The 27,717-nt window shown below is 37.8% G+C and overlaps 2 protein-coding genes across 10 annotated transcripts in view; one reads left to right on the forward strand and one right to left on the reverse strand.

Moving 5' to 3' along the window:
- Positions 1 to 1,414: 1,414 nt before the first annotated feature.
- On the forward strand, positions 1,415 to 23,824 carry TRIM59 (tripartite motif containing 59). Of its 4 annotated transcripts, none has more exons than XR_004973784.1 (3): positions 1,415 to 1,544; positions 2,437 to 2,512; positions 23,636 to 23,824. XR_004973784.1 is itself a non-coding variant. In XM_036347052.1 (3 exons), the coding sequence occupies exon 3, from the start codon at positions 10,079 to 10,081 to the stop codon at positions 11,285 to 11,287; it is 1,209 nt and encodes a 402-aa protein (XP_036202945.1). In that variant the 5' UTR covers positions 1,415 to 1,544; positions 2,437 to 2,512; positions 10,076 to 10,078; the 3' UTR covers positions 11,288 to 13,685. The 4 variants fall into 4 exon arrangements, 3 of the variants coding, with proteins under 3 accessions (XP_036202945.1, XP_036202946.1, XP_036202947.1); XM_036347052.1 differs by lacking the exon at positions 23,636 to 23,824 and adding an exon at positions 10,076 to 13,685; XM_036347053.1 differs by lacking the exons at positions 1,415 to 1,544; positions 23,636 to 23,824 and adding exons at positions 1,565 to 2,332; positions 10,076 to 13,685.
- The window catches only part of SMC4 (structural maintenance of chromosomes 4), a 35,337-nt gene continuing 21,306 nt past the window's right edge, over positions 13,687 to 27,717 (reverse strand). For 5 of the 6 annotated variants that reach the window (XM_036347049.1, XM_036347048.1, XM_036347046.1 and 2 more), the window contains 11 exons: positions 23,829 to 24,054; positions 23,659 to 23,735; positions 22,852 to 23,004; positions 21,675 to 21,801; positions 19,373 to 19,562; positions 17,697 to 17,841; positions 17,269 to 17,442; positions 16,670 to 16,852; positions 16,289 to 16,521; positions 15,513 to 15,696; positions 13,687 to 14,852 (listed from right to left, as the gene is read on the reverse strand). In XM_036347049.1, the coding sequence (XP_036202942.1) occupies positions 14,700 to 14,852; positions 15,513 to 15,696; positions 16,289 to 16,521; positions 16,670 to 16,852; positions 17,269 to 17,442; positions 17,697 to 17,841; positions 19,373 to 19,562; positions 21,675 to 21,801; positions 22,852 to 23,004; positions 23,659 to 23,735; positions 23,829 to 24,054 (1,845 nt within the window). In that variant the 3' untranslated portion in view covers positions 13,687 to 14,699. Of the gene's footprint in view, positions 14,853 to 15,512; positions 15,697 to 16,288; positions 16,522 to 16,669; positions 16,853 to 17,268; positions 17,443 to 17,696; positions 17,842 to 19,372; positions 19,563 to 21,674; positions 21,802 to 22,851; positions 23,005 to 23,658; positions 23,736 to 23,828; positions 24,055 to 27,717 lie in introns of those variants that run through there. The other variant, XM_036347050.1, reaches the window with a different exon arrangement.

The following is a 27,717-nucleotide window of genomic DNA, read 5'->3' on the forward strand; positions in this document are numbered from 1 at the left end:
TACATGATAAACCTACGTTGACATCATAATCATCCAAGGTCCACAGTTAACATTCACAATTATACTTTTTTTTTTTAAATATATATTTTATTGATTTTTTACAGAGAGGAAGGGAGAGAGATAGAGAGCTAGAAACATCGATGAGAGAGAAACATCGATCAGCTACCTCCTGCACATCTCCTACTGGGGAAGTGCCCGCAACCCAGGTACATGCCCTTGACCGGAATCGAACCCAGGACCTTTCAGTCCGCAGGCCGACACTCTATCCACTGAGCCAAACCAGTTTCGGCCTTTTTTTTTTTTTTAAAGAGAGAATGATTTCATAGAGGTATACCACATTTATTGGTATGGAAAGATATCCACAACATTCTTTTGACAGAAGTTAAAAAGCTGTCTATCTGGAGGGCTCTGTTTAAATAGAAAATATATGTGCACAATACAGTTGAAGTGCATCTATACCGCCATGTAACAGTGGGTATCTCTGGACATCACCGGGATCCACATAACAGAATTGGGACAGACACCTGCGGTTCGTGCCTTGTTTCACCCGGTGTTGAAGGTTCCCTGTCATGTCATGCACAGGAACCTAAGACCTGCACGCAGTGCAACCCACAGTCCAGCAGCGCTCCTCATCCAACTTAGAGCGGTGGTTACGGGGGAAGCTACGATGAGTGTATCTTCAGATACAGTTGGATCAAGTTTCTCAAGAAAAAAGGGAAAAGGACGACTGATGCGCATGTTTTCTGACTCTAGGCCGGGCTCAGAGGGTGACACGATAACGCGGAGAAACTGAACTGAAGTCACGCATCCTGTGCAGTAATTTTAAGTGGAAAACACGGGCGTGGGAAGCGCAGGGAGAGAGGCAGGTCGTCCTCCCGAGCCCCAGGTCCCACCAGCGCTCACAGGGCGAGTTCCCTTTAAGGACAAGAGGCCCCGCTTCCCACGCCAGCCCCGCGCTCGGGCAGGGCCAGGGGTCCAGGTTCCGAAAACAAAGCACCGGGCTCAGGGGCCGACCCGAAGGCGTGCGTCTGCCGTCCGGGCGGGCGGAGACTTCTCCGCGCAAGGAACCTGCGAGGTACCAATGGACGTCCGAGGCTCCACGTAAAAAAGTCGTCCTATGAATCGTTCCTGTATGAACTGTATGAGCCCATCCGGACTCCGCGGCTCCCGGAAGCGTCCCATACCCCAAGCACCACCCGCAGAGCGCCGCCCGAGGCTCCCTGAGGTCGCCCGCACCTAGTGCGCAGGCGCGGAAATCCGGGCCTCCAGCCAATCCCTGGCGGCCACGCCCCCGCCTCCGCAGGCGCCGTCGGCCGTTTACTTTCGAACGGCGGCCCCGCGCGCTTTCCCATTGGCCGACGCTCCGCAATTGAATGTTGCCGGGAGACGGCACCTGCGTCGGAGGCTCCGCGAAGCCCCGCCCCGTCTGGGCACCTGGAGGCCCTCAGGGCGGAGGGCGTGGAAGCAAGGCAGTGCTCTGCGTCCGCGTGGAGGCCGGTGAGCTCCGTTCTGGCTCGTGAGGCTGCCTGTCTGAACCTCGCCGGGTGAGTGCAGGCGGCGGCGCTGGACCCCTCTCCGCTCCCTGGGGCAGAGGCTGCTGTCCTGCGTGTGTGTGGAGGAGAGTGGAGGGGCGTGATGGAGGGAGTGGGCTGGGGGCCCGCATCTATTCTTCCCTCCGGCCGCGTTTGGGGGGTTCGGGAAGCTCGTCCTCCTCTCTCCAGCACGGAACCGCCTCTCTGTGAGGGAGCGGCCCTCCGGGGTGGGGCCGGGAGCGGAGCGGGGCGCCCTCCGCGGGAGCCGAGCCGGCGGAGGCACTTCGGGAGGGAGGCCCGGAGGGTCCTCGTCTGCCTCCGGGGAGGGGGAGGGGGGCACTGCTGTTTTGAGCCCTTTGGTCCGAGGTTCTTTTGAGGACTTACCAGGGGAGGAGTATTTGTGCCCATTTTACAGATGTGCACCCTCAGTTCTGAGGTGCATTAAGTGAACGTGACCCCGGGTCTCCCAGTACTATTTTGATGGCAGAGCGGAAAGGTAAACAGGCGCCGTGATGGAGCCGCCGAAGTCGCTTTTGCAGCGTTAAGCTGGCAACACCGTCCAGGGCCGTGGATGCCTCCTGTCTGCTGACCTCGAAGCGACCCAAAGTGGCCGCGAATGTTTGCCCCCGCCCGTCACCAGGGTCGGCTGACACTCCTTAGGGCTCAGAAGGTACCTGACGTTAGAAAAGAGGCCCAGGAGCATTGGGACTTTCAAGGAACAAATGATCCCGCGCCTGCTGCTGCAGCAACTGGTGATTTTTTCACTACTTTTTAAAAAAACACAGTGTGGCAAGAGGAAGGTAAACATCAAAGACAGTGAGAGAGAAACCGTTCTTGTGGTGTCCTATTTAATGTGTATTTTTAGAATGTAACCTCTGAAACATTAAAACTATTTTGATTTTAGAATAACAAGAAAAGAATCCGGAAAAGTTGGACAAGATACAATCTTCAGTGTCCAAACTAGAAGGCCAACAAAGCAGGTAAGCTCTGGGAGAGCAAGTGAATACAAAATAAATTTTCAGAAAAATTTTACTCTCTGGTTAAATTGCATCACTTCTTTTTAGTTTGGGGAAACAGGTTGATGCCAGAATGCAGGAAAACAGTACAGATGTGCAGTTAAAATTAGATCTGACGATGGGATTTTTTTTTTTTTTAAATTTGAAAGAGTTATGGTGATCCTTTACTTTGCTTTGTACAGTTTATATGTACGAAAATATTTTAAAAACTTAACCTACGTGTATAGGAGGCAGAATTGTAGTATTTCTAAAGTAAGCCTTTAATTGCCTGAAATGTGCTTGTTATCAGTTAGGGCCACAAAGATGTGAACCCCAATCTGGGTGGTGGCACTTTTCCAGACTTACAGCTGACTCACACTGTACGTCCTAGAGCAAGTCATCTAACTATAATGTGGTAAATATTTAGTGATTGTAAAGTGGAGTGAGTGTTTCATTACCACTCATGTTTAGAGATGAAAGGCAATAACACGTTAGTCCAGGGGTCCTCAAACTTTTTAAACAGGGGGCCAGTTCACTGTCCCTCAGACCGTTGGAGGGCTGGACTATAGTTTAAAAAAAAAAACTATGAACAAATTCCTATGCACACTGCACATATCTTATTTTGAAGTAAAAAAACAAAACGGGAACAAATGCAATATTTGTATTTGCATGTGCCCGCGGGCCGTAGTTTGAGGACCCCTGTGTTAGTGAATTAAAGCTTACAAATATTGTTTCCATGGGAGAATGGCAGTGATATTTTTGGTACTGCTTCATTCTCCATCATTTGTTGTCAGTGCTGGCCCAGCCATAACAGGCTGGTTAGACATTGTGGAGACTCCATAGGAAATCAGTCCCTAGGAGAAAGACTGCATAAAAAGTTTAGAAATTCAAAAATGTGTTTTTGATACTTAAACACAAGAAATTTGTGAAATAATTTGTTACTAGATGATGTAGCCTCAGGTGTCGTCCTGAGAAGATTTTTTTATATTCATATTTCTTGGTGACTTTTAAAACAGAAGCAGGAAATCTTGAACTAATTATCAATTTTTCTTGGGCTTTTAGTACTCATTGGAGGAAAAGAGCATGTTATATTGGATTAATGAAAGTATGTCACTTTGGTAATGACGGTGTATGGCTTCAGCTGTGCTCTCCAGAATTGTTTTTAACCCTATAGATTTTGCTGAGAGTGTTTTTATTGTTGTTTCATGTCAGTAAATTACATATTGGCTGGGTACAGAATTCTAAGGTCCTGTTATTTCCCAGACCCTGTGGACATTGCTACGTTGTCTTCTAGCATTCCTTGTTGCTTTGGAGATGTTCTGGGTATTTTGAGGTGTAACCAACATCTGAAGACTTGGCTGGCTGTGGTCCGAGATGGCTCTTTCACTTACATGTTGACACACCTCATTGCTTCTCCAGTGCGTCTCTCTCAGCAACCTATCAGGCTAGCTAAGGGCCATACCCAGAACTGTTGCAGCATCCCTTGTACTGTGTCCTGCTGGTCAGAGAGCAGTCACACATGTCCTGTTAAGATTTTTGGGGGGGTTTGGAGGGCAGGAGAATAGAATTCATCTGTTGATGGGGGAGTACCAGCGAAGTCACATTACAGAAGAGCATATGTGGGTGATAGTTGTTGTGGCCATCTTTGGAAATTATAGACTCCCTGTGGAGAATTTGGAGACCATTATGTTCCTGTGCTCCTTTTTTAGGTATCTTACTTTTCTGCCAGGATGTTTATAGTATTTATTGCCTTTATTTTTTTTCTTTAAAATTTTATTATATTTTTAATTGCATGTTAGTAGTTGAAATTAAAACAGCAGCATTATATAATTTTCTTAGTTTGGGCTGTTATAGACTGGGTGCCTTAAGCATTTATTTCTCACAGTTCTGGAGGCTAGAAAGTCTAAGATCAAAATCTCACCAGTTGGGTTCTGGTGAGAGCTCTCTTCCTGGTTTACAGATGGCCATTTTCTTGCTGGGTCTTCTTATGGTGGAGAGCAGAGAGAGAGAGAGAGGGAGGATGGGAATGTGTTTATTTTGGAGAACTCTCATGTCAAAACTATTTTAGTCAACATTGAAAAGTTTTCTATATAATAAAAGTGTAGGATGCAAATTGTCCTCTTGTCCGGGAGTTCAACCAGGGGGCGGGCTGGCCAGGGGAAGGGAGGGAGTACCTGGCCGGCAGTCACTAGGGACCCTACCAGTGCACAAATTTCGTGCACTGAGCCTCTAGTTTTTGTATAGAATTTTAGGTTGGAAGCCATTTTTTTCCTTGAGAATATAGGGTGGAGCAAAGGTAGGTTTACAGTTGTGAGTACACAAAACACATTTATTCTTGTATTATTATTTATTCATTAATTATTGAATTATTTATTATTATAAACATATTTTTGCCCATCCCTGTATTGAAGGCATTGATTCATTGTCTTATAGGGTCCAGTGTTGTTACATACATACAGCATAACTAAAATCTAACATATTTATCCTAGAAAATATACATAGCCTAAAGTTTTTTGCTCCTTTTCTTCCCATTAAGAGTTTAGGCTGGTTATGGAACATTTCTGGTGCATAAAACTTCATACTAGTTTCTGGAAGCACTAGCTTCTCAGTGATAACCAGCTGTATCTATCTTTTGTTTCTCAGGCAGCAACCAGAGTCAGAAAGTCCCTGGTTTTATAGTTATTGTCAGCTAGGCTTGCTTCTCAGTATCTGACTTCTCATGAATTTGTTGCATAAAATTAGTTCTTAATAAATCAGCAAGAAGAAGGTAGTCCAAGAGTAGAATTTGATTTCTTTCTTAATTTTTTTTTTTTTGCTATCAATATTTCTTATTTATTTATTTATTTTTTACTTTTTTTAAATTAAATGTTTATTGTTCAGATTATTACATTTGTTCCTCTTTTTTCCCCCCCATAACTCCCCTCTTCCCAGTTCCTGCCCCACCCTCCGCCCTCACTCCCCACCCACTGTCCTCATCCATAGGTGCACGATTTTTGTCCAGTCTCTTCCCGCATCTCCCACACCCCTTTCCCCCCCAAGAATAGTCAGTCCATTCCCTTTCTATGTCCCTGATTCTATTATGATCACCAGATTATTTATTCACTTGATTCTTAGATTCACTTGTTGATAGATGCATGTTTGTTGTTCATAATTTGTATCTTTACCTTTTTCTTCCTCTTCCTCTTCATAAAGGATACCTTTCAGCATTTCATATAATACTGGTTTGGTGGTGATGAACTCCTTTAGCTTTTCCTTATCTGTGAAGCTCTTTATCTGACCTTCAATTCTGAATGATAGCTTTGCTGGATAAAGTAATCTTGGTTGTAGGTTCTTGGTATTCATCACTTTGAATATTTCTTGCCACTCCCTTCTGGCCTGCAAAGTTTCTGTTGAGAAATCAGCTGACAGTCGTATGGGTATTCCCTTGTAGGTAACTGAGTTTCTTTCTCTTGCTGTTTTTAAGATTCTCTCTTTATCTTTTGCTCTTGGCATTTTAATTATGATGTGTCTTGGTGTGGTCCTCTTTGGATTCCTTTTGTTTGGGGTTCTCTGCGCTTCTTGGACCTGTAAGTCCATTTCTTTCACCAGGTGGGGGAAGTTTTCTGTCATTATTTCTTCAAATAGGTTTTCAATATCTTGCTCTCTCTCATCTTCTGGTACCCCTATAATTCTGATGTTGGTACGCTTGAAGCTGTCCCAGAGGCTCCTTACACTATCCTCGCATTTTTGGATTCTTTTTTCATTTTGCTTTTCTGGTTGGGTGTTTTTTGCTTCCTCGCATTTCAAATCGTTGACTTGATTCTTGCGCTCCTCTGGTCTGCTGTCGGGAGTCTGTATAATATTCTTTATTTCAGTCCGTGTATGCTTAATTTCTAGTTGGTTCCCCAATATAGCATCGAGGGTCTCACTAGTTTTCTTGTAGATCTCATTAAGTTTATCGGCGACTTCTAAACAGTTCTTGAGAGACCTTAAAAGTGTGGTTCTGAACTCTATATCTTCCATTGACAATTTTGTCCTGTTTCTTTGTCTCCGCATTTTGTTATGCTTCCTTGGTGCACCCCCTAGTGGTCTTTGTGCGCAGTCTTATAGTTAAACCTTGATTGTTGTAGCTAATACCAGGGAGGGTTTGACCTCCAGGCCAAGTGGCTGTGAGAATCAGCTGTGTCTGCAGTGAAAGAACTTCTGTCCTCTAGGGAGGTGCTAATCTGGCGTTTGCCTGAGGCTATCCGGCAAATGGCTCTGTGCAGGGCTTGGGCGGGGCGGGTCGCACAGGATCAACAGGGTGGGCCGGAGAGAGCAGTTATGGCGGCTCTCAGTCCTGTCCCCAGGGTCTCTGCCTCTCTGAGTCCCAGCACCCGCTGCAAACCTCGGAGAGAAAGCTGCACTCGCTCTGACCGAAGCCAGACAGTCCCGCTTCTCCCGTTTGAGTCTGGGTCCCTAAAGACTCGCCTGTATCTGGAGCTCAGAGTCTGCGACTCCCTCCCGATTGAAAACGCCAACCGCGCCCTCCGCCGCCAGCCCGCTCCGTGCACTCCGCACCTCAGAATTTGACTTCAGCACTGCGCCTCCTCTGAGTGTCCGTATGCGTTTCTCTTTCCTCCTAGTTGTAGGACTTCCACTCAGCCAGCGTTCCTGTGGTTCTGGGTGATGTCCGTTCCGTCTTTTAGTTTCACTTTTGAAGTAGTTGTTCAAGGCAGCAAACTCCGGCGTTAACCTATGCCGCCATCTTGGTTCCCTCTCCTGGGTAATTCTGAATTTGATTTCTGTATCTTCAAGTTTTCCACACATTTCTGATGAAATTTTATTTAAAATTTTACATATTATTGAAGTAACTTTGAGACCATAATATTTGCTTCCATTTTTATATGAGCTCAGGAGATATTTTCTTTACAGTATTGTCGTGAATATCCTCATTTGAAAGAAAGTTGAGCTTTTGGGTTCCCCAAATGGGGTCTTAGAAAATGTTTTGTAGCTTTTGACAAATATAGGGCTTTGGAGGGAAAGGTTGCATTCTGTTTCAAGGATAATTTTTGTACTTAAGCATTAAATAGCTCTAATATTAAATCTAAGTTGAATATACTCCCACCTCTCAAGTCTTATTCCTTGTTACTTGCTATTCTGTCCCTTCATGACATCACTGAAATACTCTGAGAAATGTGTTGTTTTCTTTGGTGCTTCTGTGTGATTTCGGAGCTCTCTGTAGATACAGGGTAGAGCCATAAAGTTGCCCCAACACGTCCTCACTTGAATTTGTGTGCAGTGAGTGTCATCTCTAGTGTTGCCAGTTACGTTAGTTTCCTGGCATGGTTCACGGTGAAGCTGAGTCTCTGTGTGACACATCCTGGTTGATTAGGGTTCTGAGTATTGGTCAGTCTGAATGGAGTGTATTTTCTGATGTACTCAACTGTTACAGCTTTTCCTAAGAGTAGAGGTTTTGCTGTTTTAAAGAAACCAAAAAATGAAGATCTGGCATTCACATTCGTTTCTTAAGAGCAGCGGTTCTCAACCTGTGGGTCGCGACGCCTTTGGTGGTCGAACAACCCTTTCACAGGGGTCGCCTAAGACCATCCTGCATATCAGATATTTACATTACAATTCGTAACAGTAGCAACATGACAGTTATGAAGTAGCAACGAAAATAATTTTATGGTTGGGTCACAACATGAGGAACTGTATTTAAAGGGCCAGAAGGTTGAGAACCACTGCTTAAGAAGCAGCGTTTACTTGTGAGTGAATGCTTACTATGTGTCACATTTTGTGCTTTGGACACAATTTCTGTCCTCATTGCAGGTTTACATTCTAGTGGATAGAAAAATGTAACAAGATAAAATCCAGTTAAATGCTGTGAAGGGGAAGTGCAGCAGTTTAGCTGAGATTAACAGGGCACTTAATCAAGAGATAAGGATTTAAGTTGAGATTTGAAGCATGAATAAGAATTTGGTTTTGAAAATGGTGAAAGGAGCATAGACCTAAAAAGTCTAAAGAGGTTTTTATGTTTATGAAAAGTATAATTTCTTGCCGAAACCGGTTTGGCTCAGTGGATAGAGCGTCGGCCTGCGGACTGAAAGGTCCCAGGTTCGATTCCGGTCAAGGGCATGTACCTGGGTTGCAGGCACATCCCCAGTGGGAGATGTGCAGGAGGCAGCTGATCGATGTTTCTCTCTCATCGACGTTTCTAACTCTCTCTCTCTCTCTCCCTTCCTCTCTGTAAAAAATCAATAAAATATATTTAAAAAAAAAAAAGAAAGAAAAGTATAATTTCTTGTTTGAAAAAATATTTTTATTTTTTATTTTTAGAGAGTGGGAAGGAGGAGAGAGAGAAACACTGATGTGAGAAGGAACATTGATCCTATGGAGGATCGAGTTTGCAACCTGGGCATGTGCCCTGACCTGGGCATGTGCCCTGCCTGGGAATAGAACCTACAATCTTTTGGTGCATAAGATGATGCCCAACCAATTGAGCCACACTGGCCAGGGCGAAAGTATAATTTGTTTTCTCAAACCTTTATTAATCTTTTTATAGAGGAGAATTTGGTAATTACCTGAATGACATTGGGTTTTTTGTTTTGCTTTTCAAAATTCTTGAAACAGTGGTGTGACTTGATTTTTCTCTATACTTGGGATTGTGGCTTGCATTGATAGGTACAAAGGAGTATTAAAAGGTGATAAGGTGCAAAACTGTAGGCTTGTTGGAAATGTCAATAATGGCTTGCTAAGAGGTCAAGTTACTTGTGTCAAAGAGGGTCTCTGAACTATCGCTCAGCTTCTTGCATTAAGGAGAGATGACTAATGGTGTTCTTTACCACTCATATTCTAGTGGTAATTTTTTTTTACCACACTTCATTTTTGAAACTGATTTTTATTGCAAGGACCAATTAAAAAATGTTTTTCTTTTCTAAATCTTCAAATTAAAATTACTTTGACATTTCTAGAGTCAAAGCAGCCCTGCCTAGACTCTCTCCTGTTGCTTATTCTATCCTAAGCCTTCCTTGTTGCACTGTCTCCAGCTTTAATGAACGTGCTCTCAAAATTACAAATAAGTAAAACATAAAATGACTTTAGAGTATTACACTATGTAAGCACACCAGTCGTCCAGTTTAAGAAATAAGAAATTTATAGTAAGAGTTACTAGAGAAATTTAGTAACTTGCTTTAGAAACTGTGGTTGAGCTGAGAGCATGAATTCTTTTGAATTTAAGAATATAATTTTGCTAAGCCTAACTTATTTTAGCATTTTAGAATGTAGGAAGTTTCACAGAATAGTTATAACCATTAAGCAGACTTCAGCAGAAGACCGAATTTAAATCTTCATTACATAGGAACAAACTTAAATAACTTCAATTTGAAGCATTAGAAATTAGAATTGTTTTGTTTTGCTCTTAAAGATGATATTGCATTAAATTAAAAAAATCTTAATAAATACCTTAAGTATCCTCTTTTAAATGACAAGTACAGTATATTAACTATTTGGAGGGTAACAACTAAGACTTTATGTATGTGCAATTATCTTTGTTATATGTAGACTTAAAATACTTTTTTCTCTTGACAGAAAATGTACAATTTTGAGGACGAGTTAACATGTCCCATTTGTTATAGTATTTTTGAAGATCCCCGTGTACTACCATGCTCTCATACATTTTGTAGAAACTGCTTGGAAAATGTTCTTCAGGCATCTGGTAACTTTTATATATGGAGACCATTACGAATTCCACTAAAGTGCCCTAATTGCAGAAGTATCATTGAAATTGCTTCAACTGGTATTGAATCTTTACCTGTTAATTTTGCATTAAGGGCTATTATTGAAAAGTACCAGCAAGAAGATCATCCAGATATTGTCACTTGCCCTGAACATTACAGGCAACCCTTAAATGTATACTGTCTACTAGATAAAAAATTAGTTTGTGGTCATTGCCTTACCATAGGCCAACATCATGGTCATCCTATAGATGATCTTCAAAGTGCCTATCTGAAAGAGAAGGACACGCCGCAAAAACTGCTGGAACAATTAACTGATGCACACTGGACAGACCTTACTTGTCTTATTGAAAAGCTGGAAGAAGAAAAATCTCATTCGGAGAAAGTGGTCCAAGGTGATAAAGAAGTTGTTCTCCAGTATTTTAAGGAGCTTAGTGATATATTAGAACAGAAAAAAAAAAACTTCCTAACTGCTCTCTCTGATGTTGGCAATCTGATTAATCAAGAATATACTCCACAAATTGAAAGAATAAGAGACATGAGGAAACAGCAGCTTGAATTAATGACATTGACAACATCTTTACAAGAGGAGTCCCCACTTAAATTTCTTGAAAAAGTTGATGATGTCCGTCAGCGTGTGCAGGTCTTGAAACAAAGTCCACTTCCCGAGGTCCAGCGTATTGAAATTTATCCTCGAGTAAGCCAAGTATTGAAAGAAGATTGGAGCATAACAGAAATTGGACAAATTAAGAAACTTCTCATTCCTGAAATGAAAATTTCTTCAACCAGGATGCCATGTTCCTGGCCTGCTGATGAAAAGGAAGTTGAATTTTTTAAGATTCTAAACATTGTTACAGTTACAATAATTTCAGTGATACTGATGTTGATCCTCTTTTTTAACCAACACATAATAACCTCTCTAAATGAAAATACTTCATTGTGTTTTTCTGAAGTCTCTATATCTGTTTACCAAAGTTTATCTAACAATCTGCACAATTTAAAGGATATGCTATATCACACTTTACATTTACTGAAGGAATTCATGTGGAAAATAGTCTTTCGTTGAAAATGCAAATCTAAATTCAAATAGGCTTTTTCTAAACAGGGACTAACAACCATTGCTAAATGGAGAAATATGGGTTGCATGGATGAGTAAAATAGCAAACTAAACTTTATTAGAATTGCAACAAATATATAGAAATATTTTAAATCATGTTTCTGGATAGAAATGTATCAGAAATGAAGCAGTATCTCTGGTTTTTGGTCTGAAAACTAGAATAAAATCTAGTTGATTTGAGTACTATCCTTTTTAATGGATTTGAGAGGTTGACTTTCTATTGTTGTGGCATTTAAACATTGTTTTACCAATATTGTCTTTTAGCGTTTATATGGCTGTAGTGATTGACTTTGCAGTTCTTCATACATAGCTTTTAGAAAAAAAGATGGTAAAATCTGTTAAGTACCTATGCACTTATTTTTGATGTGGCTTGATTCTTTTGCATGGGCAAATAAAGATGGTGAGGTTTTAAAATCAAGCAGCAAAGTCTAAAATGATAAGGGGTTGCTTAAAGATGTTTTTGATCAAATAAACCAGATCCACACATTGTTTTAGATGGATTTAAGAGCCTTAAAATTGTTTATCAGCATTCACTTCTAATAAAGCTGTTGCTTTTGAAAATCTTAAGTATTGTTAGAGAACAAACAGCAACATTTTCTAAGAAAGTATTCTGTGGTTTGTGTTACTTTAGGATTATATTTAACTTTAGTGTAGTGTTCAGTTGCCAACTAAGTTCTTGGATAAGAATTTTGAAACGTTACGTATTCTGTTCTCATTAGACTTAGATGTCAACATGTTAACTGTATTTGTCTTAAAAACTTACTTTTTTTTTTGCCAAACATTCTCTTATGCTAATACCTAAGTACCAATTTAATCTTATTTTCTTGAATTTTACTTAAAAGAGAGCCAACACTAAGATGGCTGGCTAGGTCTCTTTATGACCAGCATCATAATATACCTCACACAATTAACTACTGTGTGGGCAAAGAACATTTGAGATTTTGATAAAAGCATTAGTCACAACACAAAAAACATGTATCTTTAAATACATGTAAAAATATTCATAAGCACTGAAATGTGTCAAATACTTAATTTCACATTTGTGAAGTAGGTATGAACCCCCCACCCCTGCTTAGATGAAAAACCACAAAAAATTTGTTCAAGGCCATGTAATATATGGGGGACTCTTGCCAGTTTTTAGTGGACAAAACTTATATAGTATACATGAATACAGTCAGTACAGGCATACTTCGTTTTATGGCACTTAGGCAGAATATTGGTTTTTAATTTTGCGACTGAAGGTTTAGTTGCAACCCTGTGTCAAGTTTATCTGCACCAAAAAAATTACAACTTGCTGAAAACTCAGATGGTTAGCATTTTTTAACAATATAGCATTTTTAAATTAAGGTATTTTTAAAAGATATAATGGTGTTGCATACTGAATAGACTGCAATTATGTGTAGCATAAGCATAACCTTTATATGCACTAGGAAACCAAAAAAATTTGTTTGATTCGCTTTATTGTATTGTGGTGGGTGGTCTGGAACCAAACCCACAGTATCTCCAAGTTATGCCTGATTCTTAAACATGCTGTTCTCTTTTGTACTTTTACTGGGAAGATGAGATTGTGTAAAATTTAAAGTGTATATTAAAATATTTCTAAGTTTCACATATAACAAAAGTATATATTTTAATAAACTCTTTATATTTTACTTTTATTGTCTTAAGGCACTCAAACTCAGGAGTGGTAACTTTGGAGTTTTCATATGGGTTGTGGGTGGGTATCGTGCACTTTTAGTTATTAAAGTGTAATAAAATATTTAATTCCACTCACCTCTACTCTCACTAATGTAAAAGCACTTGGTTATAATTATAGCCTGAGTTACTTTTCTGTTCCATGATTGAAAACAAATGACCAGGCTGTGACATGTCACCCCATTAATCAGCAGGGTTGATTCGGCTGATCTGGCTAGCTAGGCATGGGTGATGGGTCTCTCCTTCCTCCCTCACCACTCCATGTGTCTCTCTCCCGAAGCTGTCTGGGTTTAACCAGTTTTTCTGTCAAGGGGTATACAAGTAATTGCTCGCCTGCTAGAGCCTCCAAACAAAGCTCTCAAGATCCATTTGTAGGAGAACTGGATAGCAAGCTTCCAAGACTCCAGACACATCCAAACGAGGCAATGCCTTTCCCCAGTGCAGTTAAAATTAAACAGGCCAGCCTGTGTGGCTCAGTGGCTTTGTGTCAACCAATGAACCAGGTCACATGCCAGGGTTGCGGGCTTGAACCCCATGTGGGGTGTCCAGGCAGCAGCCGATCAATGATTCTCATTATTGATGTTCCTATCTATCCCTCTCCATATTCTCTGAAATAAAAATATAAGAAAATAAAATTAAACAAATGACCACACTTGAGTTTCAGATCTTTATTTAAATGCACACTAATGTTATTTACATTTTGAATGGCTATGTTATGATACAGACCTTTGTTGGATTTTTAGTACCTAAATAATGCTTTACTGCATAATGAGCTAATTAACTAAGTCCTCAGGATCAATATCTAGAAATTGAACAGTAAGGACAAAGACTTCTGATTCAATACCAATATTCCTTCTGAAAACCAAATGGTTGCCAACTTATTTCCAGTAGTCTATTTCTTGAGCTAATACAGTGTCAAACAAAAACTGCTCCAAACCCTGGCAATGGGCATGCAAAAACAATCCTCCATCTTAATTTCCATTTACACTGAAGACATTAACCCATATATATTTCATTCTTTTTATGAAGCAACTGTAGCGGGTATTTCTTTTTGTCACTGTATGCAATATCCTGGTCGTGTTCAGACTTTCTCAGTTTGCTGGCCCTCTTGCAAGTGTTTTAAACACCAAGTTTTAGAAAAGCATATAAACTAAATTCTCACCCTTATAAATAAAAATGACTCATAAAAAAATATGCCCCCAGTATTTGGGTAATAAATAGTGATTGTCTAAATTAGTAAATTAAATGGAATGCCTTTGGAATTTATAAACTAATAGTTGGCAAGTTTTTCCACTGTAGGTCAAAGGTCCATGAGAGTATGTTGCATCTTGATAACATGAACTAGTTTAGAACTTGAAATGTTAACTAACATTCTTTTAACTCTGCTGGTAGCAATAGGGGGGGAAGGGCAGTAACCTGAACTCCAGGCATCTTGTTTTCTCCATAGTCTGCTGCTTAGAAAATTATCAGATTCTTACAATCTCCTAGAAGCAGGCAGGATATTTTATTAGACTTGTAACAGCATAAAATAGAAGCCAGTTTACACGATCAAGTTTAGGAATATGAATATTATACAGTTTATAATCCTTCACAAATAGAAAAATCAGTAATATAATACACCGAGTCTATGTTGATTCGCTTCGACGAATCTTCAGTATAAACAAGTTTAACAAAGTCCTTTAGATGCAATTTCTTTTGGGTTTACTGCAACACTTTTTGTTATATTGTATGTCTTATAAATTCCAATTAGTCTATCTGAAATCTCAAACATATTATTTCGAAGAGAAATGATTATGAACTGGGCATTTTTTGTTTGTTCCTAAAGAGAAAAAAAAAATAAGTTAGAAATATAAAGTATTAAAAGGTACATCATAAACATCTAAGCTTCTATTTTAGGCAATAAATTTAACATAATATTGGCAATTAAAATGAACAGGAATGATGGGATAATTTATGAAACAGTATTTGGATTTGAGAGGAATTTGAGGATTTCTGGAAGGATGGTTGCTTAGAAGTCTTAGTGGATTAAAAAAAAAAAAGATGTAGCCTGGCCAGTGTGGCTCAATGGTTGAGCATAGACCTACGAACCAAGAGGTCATAGTCTGTTTCCCAGTCAGGGCACATGCCTGGTTTGTGGGCTGGATCCCTAGTGGGAGCATGGAGGAGGTAGCAATGATTCTCTCTCATCACTGATGTTCCTATCTCTCTCCCTCTCTGAAATTAAAAAAAAAAAAAATCTAGGCAGAGACAGAAGATTCTAGCTGTGTTTCTGCTACTAATTTACATTATTAATTTATATTTCACTTTCCCAAAATGGAAATATTTGGCTCAAGTAAAGGACTTTGCCTCCTTTGACACCCCAGGACACAGAGAACAGTTTGGAAAAAAACAAGTAATACGGTAAGTCAACGAATTCCATGTGCAATATCTGATGAACCCGTAAAATTTTTAGGGTAAAAACCTCTAAATGATTACTTACATATATATAAAATGCAACAATGGACACATTTTTAAAATCAAGGGCTGCATCAATCTCATCCATGAAGTACAGGGGAGTGGGTTTGTAGTGATGAAGAGCAAATACCAAAGCCAATGAACTAAGTGTTTTCTCTCCTCCCGAAAGGTTGAAAATCTTCTTCCAACTTTTCTTAGGTGGTCGAACACTGAAATAAAGAAAATCTTGTTAGTCCATAACTACCTTCCTCAGGAATTTCTAACTTGCTTTTTACAATTCTAAACTTTTTGGGGTAATTTTATAAAACTGTTATTGGAGGATGAACCCTTAGGGACATCTACCAAAATTTTAAGATTTAAACCAGCAGGCTAATAAGTACTTCTTTGCGATTCTTCCCCCATTTCCAATGTAATTTTTACTCTGCAATTTTACATTCCTGATGTTAAACTTAAATGACTAAGATTTAAGAAAAAGATGTGTAAAATTAAATATTTGTTTGCACAGAATTTATGCTCTAAAACTGACAATATGTAAATAAATTTAGTATTTAGACTTAACAGAACAAGTTGTGTATTTTCTATTCTTCATATCCCACCCCTAAAAAAAAATACTAAGAATCTGGAGAAAGTATAGAGCTATCTACAATAATAAAGGCGTAATATGCTGATTAGATTAGACAGCTGAATGACCTTCAGACGAAGCCGGGGCTCCAAGGGCTGAGCCCCTTGCATGAATTTCATGCATTGGGCCTCTAGTGTGATATAATAGGAAGATCCAAAACTCAGCATTTAGTTACAAACCTGAACATGATTCCTTCAGAGAAAGGATCCAAGCTGTCTACAAGCTCCAGTTCAGCATCGCCTCCCAAAGTAAGCATTTGGTAATTTTCCTTTAATTTATTTGTTATTATATAAAAACCTGCCATGAATTCATTAAGCCTTTGTTTCCGAAGATCTTCATATGCCTGTCTAAAATTATCTCTTTCATGAGTAATTTTGTCCAATTCTGCTACCCGTTGTAAATATAATTCTTCCTATGAAAAGAGTATTTTTGTGAGAATAAATGTGCAGTTTTAAATTTGAGATGAGAACACTGTTAATTATATAAAATCAAAGATCACAATTTAGGCTGAGGATGAAAAAAGGATTTTTGGTTATGATTCAGTAATAGTTTATTCATACCTTCTTTTTATACTCTGCAATGGCACCAAGATTTGGTTTCATTTCATGACACTGGGCTTCCAAAAGTGCAATTTGATTTGTTATAGAATCTGGATTCTTGATTGCTTCAAGATCCTCTGGGCTCAGAACTAAAATCTCTTCAACAGGATTGTCTTCTATGGGATGCAGTGATATTTTTGAAATCTAAAAGTTCAATGAAATGAAGAGTTAGGGAGGGCACAGTACTACCATTCATTGTTTAGAGTCAAAACAATATGACAACTTATCTATCTACCTAAACAACATATACCAAGGGTTTGTGACTAATCTGTGTATCTACTTTTCAAAGGACTTCAAGAAAAATAGTTGTAGCGTTCCAAATTCTGTTAAATTTCCAAATCAGCCCGTAAGTGAAAATGTTGACTACTAAAAATTACTCAGATTTTTCTGTATTTAATATTACTACATATTGTTCCTAATGTAACCTATAAGCCTGGGATGTGATTATATCATGAATTAAGAATCATAATATACCCCAAACATACATACACACACACACACACCCAACCCTTTTTCATAAAGGGTATTTTAAAATTATTTTTAAATGTTAACAATCTCACCTCTTTTTGCCAGTATCTTATTTTAGAATTATGTTCTGCAATGTGACCATCTATTTGTTCAAGTTTCAATTTAATACTAAGTGCATCTTTTTGAAGAGCATGTTCATTTTCTTGAATTACTTTTAGTTCCTGTAGTAGATTACGATGTTCTTTCTGGACCTCTGGTAAGGACTCCTAAAAACCAAGAAGAACTGCTACATATATGGCTTTCCCCAATAAAAAACAGGTATTTTCATACTGCAAAGCCGAAATCGCCCCAAGCCCCTTCCATTTTAAATTAAAACTATTATTCAAAAGTTACAATACAGTACTTATATTTTATTGTATAAATACAAGTTAATATAGTTATAAATTTTAATCTATTGAGCAATTATTATGCAAGGTATTGATGTCATATATCCAACTGCTTAAACCCCCTTGAGTCTTACCTCTGCAGCGTTTGTATTCTTTATGACCTCTGTTGCTTTGTCCTCAAGACTTTTCAGCTCTGCTGTTAAGTCACCTATTTCTTTTGCAGTATCTCTTATTTCTTTTTCTGTGCGAAAGACAGAGTCTTGCGCTTTTTTAAGATTTCTAAACAAGCAAAATAATGTTAAAAATGTGGTCATGTGTGACTTGTTAATCTGTTCTGAAAATCTACCAAAGAATTTTTCATGACATATTAATGCAATGCTTCTTCTATTACAAATTTTGAAATTTACGATTTATAAAACCACCCCTAAACTAGTTAAGTTTATACATACACTTGTGGGATGTTGTATATTTTATTAAACTCTCAATACAAATTAATGAAACTTCCTTATATAAGCTTCTAGCATCATCCAATCTTACACTATAAAGCAAAGTTAGAGTATATTCTTTTGTTACTTTCTTGTCAGACTGGAATAACTTAAGTCTCTATACCCATAAAGCTACACATTCAAATAAAAATTACCTTCCAGTTCACCCTGGCTGGGTGGCTCAGGTTGCGGGTTTGATTCCCAGTCAGGGCACATATTGGATGCAACCAATCAATGTTTCTCTTTCTTTCTCAAATCAATAAATATAACATATCCTCAGGTAAGGATTTAAAAAGAAAAAAAGTTACCTCCCAGTTCAAGTCAGGGCAACAAGTGCTTCTAAAGGGGTATAGAGGTGAGGGGCTGGGGAACACACCTGGAGGAACAACTATTTTTCCCTTAATAGTTATTTCTATGTTAACAAATGTGTTTAGGCAAACTTCCATTCTTAACAAATGGCTTATTAGAGCCTTTAAGTAAAAGGCACTGGAATAATGAAAAAACCAGATAATTAATATGCAATTTTTTTCTAATTTTAAGATAAGCAATAGCTGCTTACATTTTAATACTTTCTATACATACTTAGCTTTATTTTAAAAACATTTCAATAAGCAATCTAAAAATTAATTTTAAAAGATCTATGAATGGATAAACTTTTTGTGATCTGGGACAATGGAATAATAGAATTAAGAATGTAGGTTACCAAGGCAGTTTTGCCAAGAGATCTCATTTTTATCTCTTACTTTTCTTCTAAGACCTAGATCCAATCACTAACAGAGAAATAAAACTAATTTCTATGTCCTCACAACAGCTGGGGAGGTAACAGAACTACACTTTGCCAAGAATATCTATGTATCTGTGTGTTTGTGTTTTTTTTTAAACTGCTCACATGACAAATGTTTAGCATAGCTTTCTCCTCACTAAAGTCCTTTTAGGCAACATGTCTGCTAGGCTTAATAAGTAACAGTAACAGAAAAATTTAATGCACACTAAATATTAACCCCTTTCCGCCCTAGCTGATTTGACCTGCAGACTTCAGGGTGCCTTGGTTGCAGGCCCGATCCCAGTCCTGGTCGGGGTGTGTGTGGGAGGCAACCAATTGATGCGTCTCTCTCACATCGATGTTCTTCTGTTTCTCCGACTTTCTTCTACTCTCTCTAAATATCAATGGAAAAATATCCTGGAGTGAGGATTACCAAAAAACAAACAAACAAACAACCCCCCCCCCCCCCACACACACACAAAAATAAAATGAAATCATTAACTCCTCTCCAATGTTGAGGTAGGGAAGAGGAAGGCAGGTTAGGGTACTATGCATACTCTACCTGTCAGCAGTCTTGATTGCTACTTGGGCTTTAGTAATAGCAGAAGCACATTCATCTAATTGCTTATTTATTTTATCAAGTTTGTCTTGTTGGGCCTTGAGCTTATGGTTATTAATTTCTACGATGATATTGTGTAATCTTTTAACCTCAGCCTCTATTTTACCAGCTCTTTCAGCCACATTGTCATATTCTGAAATTAAAAAAAATTGAAAACTTAATGCATGTTTCTAGGTTAACAAACACCACTACTTACATGTAAATTTCTTCAGTCAATATGACTTAACGTAATGAATTTAAAAGAAATTAGACATCTAGGAAAAAGCACCTCAAAACCCCCCCTAAAACACACCATGTCAAGACAAACAGTGTTATAACAACACATGGTAAATTCTATGGCTCAGCTCTGGACATGACCCATTTACTTCTTAATGGCTTCATGCTCTCAAGCTCTTTTCAAAGATCTTTTCAACTTTTTCTTAGGGTACTTCCTTGCCTCTTATTGGTCTCATAATGCTTTTCCAGTGGTTCTCAACCTTCTGGCCCTTTAAATACAGTTCCTCATGTTGTGACCCAACCATAAAATTATTTTCGTTGCTACTTCATAACGGTAATGTTGCTACTGTTATGAATCGTAATGTAAATATCTGATATGCAGGATGGTCTTAGGCGACCCCTGTGAAAGGGTCGTTCGACTGCCAAAGGGGTTGCGACTGAGAACCGCTGTTTAGACTGTGTGCTCAATAGGCTTGCCAGTGGTGAAGAAATTGTGGTTATTTTATTTGCTAACCTAAGTTCTCCTCCATGTGTTTTAACAAGAAGGGGGGAGATAGGATAAAATTGGCACTCTTTTGTGTGGCATCGAAAGCTAATGCCAATGTGTTTGCAAAAACAAAAAATAGATCCAAAACCTAATGCAAAGGGAAAAATCCTGTCAAGGTTACACCACTTCCCTGTATATCACTCGCCAATGCTTTTTATTTCACTTGGAGATCTGGCCTATCAGGCTCCACATTATCTGGACTCTGCCATTTTTTACTCTAGCCACTCTGGCTTCCTTGTATTCCTAGAAATTTCTGGCACACACCGGCCTCTGAGGGCCTTTGTACTTTTCTACATTTTTCTTGGAATGCTCTTGTCCCAAATATCCTCATGGTTAGCACTCATACTTCCTTTGAGTCTCTGCTCAAATATCTCTAGCAAAGGCCTGTCTAACCACTGTGTCTATCTGCCTTCTCCCCCACCCCTACCCTGTCCATTATCCCGGTTTTACTTATCCCTTAGCACCACCCGATAAAGTATGCAATATGTTATTTTGCTTCCCCATCTCCAGTGTGAGCTTCTTGAAGAGATCGACTTTAGTAGATGCTGAGTGAATGCCTTAAAATATTAAAAATGCAGATAAACATGACTACACACAACAAAAGACTATAGTGGACGTCTGTCTGTTTAACATCGTTTTTACCACTTTTTCTTTTGGGAGAAAACTCTCATTTTTGGAGCATTTGCATAGTTGTTTCAACTTTACCCCAACTACTTCTTTGGGATGGACAATCAGTATTTACCTTCCTTGGCTCACAAACCAAACTTTAACGGGTTATCTTGAGAGTTTGATGAAGGTACAAATCCTTTCCTTAACCCAGCAATTATCAACTGGTGTGCCACAGGTTTTTTAAAAACATGCAATACTTGACTATTTAGTCAGGGGCACTGACCTCTTTTCCCTTAGATTATCTAATAAAAAAATGACAAAGGCCAACACAATAGCTGTCTGCTGTAAATGAATCAAAATAGTACTGACGTTTCTCTCTCTAAAATCAATAAAAAAAATTATACCTACGTTGTCAGGTGGACAAAAAAATATGTATTTTTGGTGTGCTGTAGAATTTTAGTAATTAGTTTGTGTGTGCCATTGAGATGAAAAAGGTTGAAAATCACTGACAAAAATAACTACTATTTTGAAGGGTTTCCAGGGAACACTGGGCCAAAGTATACAAAATATATAAAATTAAGAGCATGGGCTCTAGAATCAGACTGCCTTGAATTCTTATAACACCATATGCTATGTGACCTTGGGTAAATTATATAAACCATTCTATGCCTTGAGTTTTTTATCTGTCAAATATAATTCTCAATTTAATACTATTTATTTAACCTTAATACTACTTTATAACTCTTTGAGAATTAGACAATAGAAACCATAGAGCAGTGACTCGCTATTTTTAAATGACAAACTACAATTTTTAAAAATTTCAAACATTAAAAGCAACAACAACAAAAAAAAGGTCTGTTTCTGTAAACATACCTGTTTTGAAAGCATTAACATTTTCTTCGAGCAATTTCTGCTTTTTTTTGTCAGGGGCTGTAGCAAGTACATTAGCTTCAAGTTCCTTAACTTGGACATTCAAATATTTCTCTTGCTCTGATAAAGGCTACAGAACAGTTTTAACATTCAAGGTCAATATTTTAGCCCAGAATCAACATTTCCTTTAAATATTTTGAATTAACAAAAAAAGGCATTTAAAAACTTTAAGGACAACATACAAATAGAAAAACAGCAGAAAATATGAACAATTTATCTAAAAAATGAAAACAGCCAACAAACACATAAAATCATGGGCAAATTCACTACAAAGACAAGTTAAAATGTCATTTCTAGTATATTAGAGTAGTAATTTACAATGTACTGAAGAATACGTTTTACAATGTACTGAAGACTACCTAGTGTGTTAAGACTTGGAAAAATAATTATAACCATCTTTTCTGAGGTCATTTTGGCCTTATGCAACAAATGCCTTAACCATTGTACACATACTGAGTAATAATTTTAATTTTTTAGGAACCTACCCTAAGGAAATAATTGGATGAGTATATGAAGGTATACCTAACAAGGTAACAAGGGTATTTTAAATAGCAGTATTCATAAACACATTTAAAATTGTATAAACAAAAGGCTCTAACACAACTGCAAACAAAGTAAATTTTCATTGGCTTAGAGAGAAAACCCTAATTTCGTAAGTGAAAAGTTAGTATGACTCATTAAAATTCCATATGTGTACTTAATATGCATATCCATATTTATCATATACATAAACATGCATGCAAACTAGGCGTTAATATTAAAAAGTTGAAGAATATACATAAAAATGGAGGGTGATATCTTTTGAGTATTTCCTGAAAACTGTGTTTTGTTTTGTTTTTTAAGAAGATGGAGAGCATGCATTGCTTTTTTATAATTGAGAGACATTCTACTTTGAAAAGAGAATGAAAGTAAAGGGTCACATAGTTAAGAAAGCTACATTTTTGCAGAGTACAAATGGACACCAGGAATGGCTATGGCTACAGCAACACTATGACAGATCCTCCACCTAGAGATCCATTCCCTTCCTCCCTTATATTTTAAAACTGTAAGCAAACAGCAAAATGCTTCTGTCAAATTACTACTGAATTCCACTAGTTTCAGCTAATACTGATAAGAGTACCTGGATGCTTGCAGTAAACTTTTCCAGTGTATTCCTCATTTCTCGTTGACTATGCTTTAATTTAACTACTGCTTCTTCTAGTTGTACTTTTTGTTCCTGGATTTGTACTGCTTTTTGAGAGTCTCTCTGCAACTGTGATTCCATTTTATTTACCTACAAAGAAGAGTACCAATGAAATAAGTTTTCTACAAGAGTTGTTTCAGATTAACAACTAAGTCAACACAAGACACCCTATGCAAATACTTAAGTGAAAGGACATAAACTATCGAAAAAACGGAAATACTGGGGGGTGGAGGGGAAGGAAAGCATAACTCATTGGAAAAAGTCAGATATCCAGGACAACTATGTTTATAAGAAAAAAGTACATCTAGATTCTGAGGGTATAAATAGAACATGGCAGTTTTTTCCAGACATTTTCATATACTTATGGGCATATAAAATATTTTGAAATAAAATTTGGAAATATGTTCAGAAGTCTCTACTATACTTATACCTTAAAGAATTATTTTGAAATAGAAAAAACTATGTAATGCAGTAATGATTTTGTAGGGGAAAAAAAGTTAAATGGTTAAATAAATTATGAAATAGCCATGATTCAAATGTAATAGAAAAAATATGTTGAGCATATATATTTTCTAATTAGTTTTATTTTTAGAACTTTAAAGGGCTTTACATAAAATCCTACATCTAATTATAGAAAATTCAATCTTACCTAAAATGGTTGAATTTTATAGTATGTATGCTACACATCAATAAAACTTTTTTTTTTTTTTTTAAAAAAAAGGTATGACTATAAAATGTGCTGACCTCTTCTTCAGAGACATCAACAACTGATGAACCCATTCTTCCTTTCATTACTTTGCTTCCACCACCAGTCATTGTACCTGAGAACAGAGGACGGAAGTCAGACTGAGATGTCTTCCCCCAACAAGATTGAATAAAAATACACTCAGTAATAGGAATATAACCACTATTACCTGACTGTTCTATGATTTGCCCCTGTAACGTCACCACTCTCCATCTTCTGTCTTTTTGATATGCTACTCTTGTGGCTTGATCTAAGTTGTCAGCTACTAAGGTATCCCGTAAAGCAAAGTAAAAAGCTTGGCGGATTTCCTCATCTTTTACTTTTACTAAATCAAATAACCGAGGAGTATTTTCAGGAGTTTGAATTTTGGTCATTTTTTTTGCCCATACTGCCATCTAAAAGTAAAATATTAAGTATATATACATTAAAATAAAGGATAAATCATTTTACAGTCGTAAGTTATACACATGTATAAAATGCAAGGACTTGTATACAAAGTTATGAGTGTCTGTATTAATCGAGTAGAGTGGTTCCCCCCTTATCTGCAGGGGACATAGTCTAAGACCTCCCCAGTGGATGCCTGAAACTGCGGATAGTATGAACCCTATTTGTACTATGTTTTCCTCTATACATATATACCTCTGATAAAATTTAATTTATAAATTAAGCACAGTAACAGATTAACAACTAATAGAATAGAACGATTATAATTACACTATAATAAAAGTTATGTAAATGTGATCTTTCTCTGATAAAGGTTCTGACTACTAAGTGACTAACAGGCAATTAGCATATACAGTGTGGGCACCCTAGACCAGTGGTCGGCAAACTCATTAGTCAACAGAGCCAAATACCAACAGTATAACGATTGAAATTTCTTTTGAGAGCCAAATTTTTTAAACTTAAACTATATAGGTAGGCACACTGTTATTAACCTAATTAGGGTACTCCTAAGCTGGCCTTTGCTAAAAAAGTCCTCAATCTGATTGAGGTACGTTCGCTGAGGTCGACACCTTCCAACTCTCCCATCCACACTTGTCTTGTATACTTGTTTCGTCTATCTCCTTTCATTCATCCTCTCTATATGTCCAAACCATCCCAACATACCTTTCTCAATCCTCAACACTACATCTTCTTTCACTCGACAACGTTCCCTAAAATTAACTTAATAAACTTTTAAGTTTTAAGTCAACTTCGCACTGTACGTGCGTGCCCGCACATGGTATTTTGTGGAAGAGCCACACTCAAGGGGCCAAAGAGCCGCATGTGGTTTGTGAGCCGCAGTTTGCCGACCACTGGGAAGACAGTGTGAGATTTCATCACACTAAGAATAGTGTAAAATTTAAAACTTATGAATTGTTTACTTCTGGATTTTTTCATTTAATATTTTCAGACTGTGATCTACAATGGGTAGCTTAAATCACAGAAAGTGAAGCTTCAGATAAGGGGGGGACTACTATATTTATTGTTATTTTAAAAAAAGGGGTAATTACAAAACTCTATTCAAAGATGACATGATTTAACATACATAAAATCTTAAAGAATCCTGCCATAAAACTATTAAAACTGATGATGAATCCAGCAAAATTGTAGGATACAAGATCGACATACAAAAATTAATTAATTGTACTTCTATATACTAGTATTGAAAATGAAATATTAAGCCCCAGCTGGTTTGATTCCAGTTAAGGTCACATGCCCAGGTTGTGGTCCTGATCCCCAGTTGGGGGTGTGTAGGAGGCAGCCAATTAATGATTCTCTTTCATCACTGATGTTTCTCTCTCTCCCTGCCTCTCTGAAATCAATTAAAAAATTAAAATGAAATTACGAAAACTCAATTTATATAAAAAGAAAAATCCCCAAAACTTATGTTTAATCAAAGAAACACAAGACCTATTTACTGCAGGCTTTTAAAGATTATGGTATGAAATTAGACCTACATAAATGGAAGACATTCCAGGTTCATGGACTGTAACATTTAATATTATTAAGATGAGAATACTATCCAAATTGATCTACAGACTCAATGCAATTGATATCAAAATTCCAGTTGCTTATCAAGGTCTGTAAGTTATATAATCACTGTACATTATATGCTTAATCATTGTTTTATACCTGAAACTAATGATATAGTATGTCAAATGTAATTAAAAAATAAAATTAATAAAATTCCAATTGCCTGTGTATTGGGGGCAGAAAGTGACCAGCTAATCTGAATACTGATATGAAACTTATAGGGACTCAGAATAGCCCAAACAATCTTGATATAAAAGAACCAAATTAGAGCCCTGGTCAGGTAGCTCAGTTGGTTAGACCACTCTCCCGATATGCCAAAGCTGTGGGTCTGATCCCCAGTCAGGGCACATATAGAAAGCAACCGGTGGGTGCATGGATGCGTAGAACAACAAATCAATGTTTCTTTCTCTCAAATCAGTAAAATAAATAAAAATCAGAGGACTCCTGATTTCAAAACTTATCACAAAGCTACAGTAATCATGACAGTATGGTACCAGTACAAAGATAGATAAATGTAGAGTCCAGAAATAAACCTTTCTGGTCAGTTGATTTTCAACAAAGGTACCAAGAAAATTCAATGGGGAAGTAAATCTTTCCAAGAAATGGTGCTGGAACAATTAGGTATCCACATGTAAATGAGTAGAGTTGGACCCCTTCTTTACATTATATTGTAACATTAACTCCACACGAATTTAAAACCTACAGTAAATGTAAAATTATGCTAAAATTATAAAACTCTTAGGAAAAAGCAGAGGAAATAAATTACTGTGCTCCTGGATTACGCACTAGTTTCCTAGATATGACACTCAAACATAACCAAATTTTTTTTGAAAAGTGTACTTATCAAAATTAAGGTATTTTTGCGCTTCAGAGAACACCACCAAAAAAGTGAAAAGAACCCACAGAATGGGAGAAAATATTTGCAAATGATACATCTGACAAGAGACTTGTATCCAGAATATTTTAAAGCACTCCTACAACTCAATAAAGACAAATAAACCACTTAACAAATGGACAAAGAATTTGAATAGATATTTCTCCAAAGATAACAAATGGCCAATAAGCACATGAAAAGATGTTCATCATTAGTTATCAGAAATGCAAATCAAAAGCACAATGAGATATCATTTCACACTCACTAAGTTGAGGATGTAAAAAAAATTGGAACTCTCAGACATCCTTGGAAAGAAATGGTACAGCCACTAGAAAAGTTTGATAGTTCCTCAAAAAGAAACAGTTCACATGTGACCCCGCAATTCCACTCCTAGGTATTAACTCAAGAGAATCGATAACATGTAGCTGCACAAAAACTTGCACTTGAATGTTCATAGCAGCATTATCCTTAATGCTTCCAAACATGGAAACAAACCCTAGCTGGTTTGGCTCAGTGGATAGAGCAGGGGTGGGCAAACTTTTTGACTCGAGGGCCACAATGGGTTCTTAAACTGGACCGGAGGGCCGGAACGAAAAGTATGGATGGAGTGTTTGTGTGAACTAATATAAATTCAAAGTAAACATCATTACATAAAAGGGTACGTTTTTTTTTTTTAGTTTTATTCATTTTAAACGGGCCGGATCCGGCCCGCGGGCCGTAATTTGCCCACGGCTGGGATAGAGCGTCGGCCTGCGGACTGAAACTGAAGTGTCCCAGGTTCAATTTTGGTCAGGGGCACACATGCCCGGGTTGCAGGCTCCATCCCCACTGTGGGGCGTGCAAGAGGCAGCTGATCAATGATTCTCCCTCATCGTTGATGTTTCTATCTCTCTCTCTCCCATCCTCTTTGAAGCCAATACAAATATATTTGAAAACAAAAAAACATGGAAACAACACAAACAGCCAATTCCTGATGAACAGGTAAACAAAATGTGGCACATATCCATTCGATGGAATACCATTCAGCAATAAAAAGAAATGAAGTACTAGTGCATACTACAACATAGGTGAACTTGGAAAATCTACCCAGTTAAAGCCAGACACAAAAGGCTTCATATTATGATTCCGTTTATATGACATGTCCAGTACAGTTCAATCTATAGAGACA

The sequence above is a fragment of the Myotis myotis genome, unplaced genomic scaffold, assembly GCF_014108235.1.
Source record: "Myotis myotis isolate mMyoMyo1 unplaced genomic scaffold, mMyoMyo1.p scaffold_m19_p_2, whole genome shotgun sequence".
Lineage (NCBI taxonomy): Eukaryota > Metazoa > Chordata > Mammalia > Chiroptera > Vespertilionidae > Myotis > Myotis myotis.

Coding starts and splice junctions, on each gene's coding strand:
- TRIM59 (XM_036347052.1), top strand. CDS start 10,079: ATGTACAATTTTGAGGACGAGTTAACATGTCCCATTTGTTATAGTATT.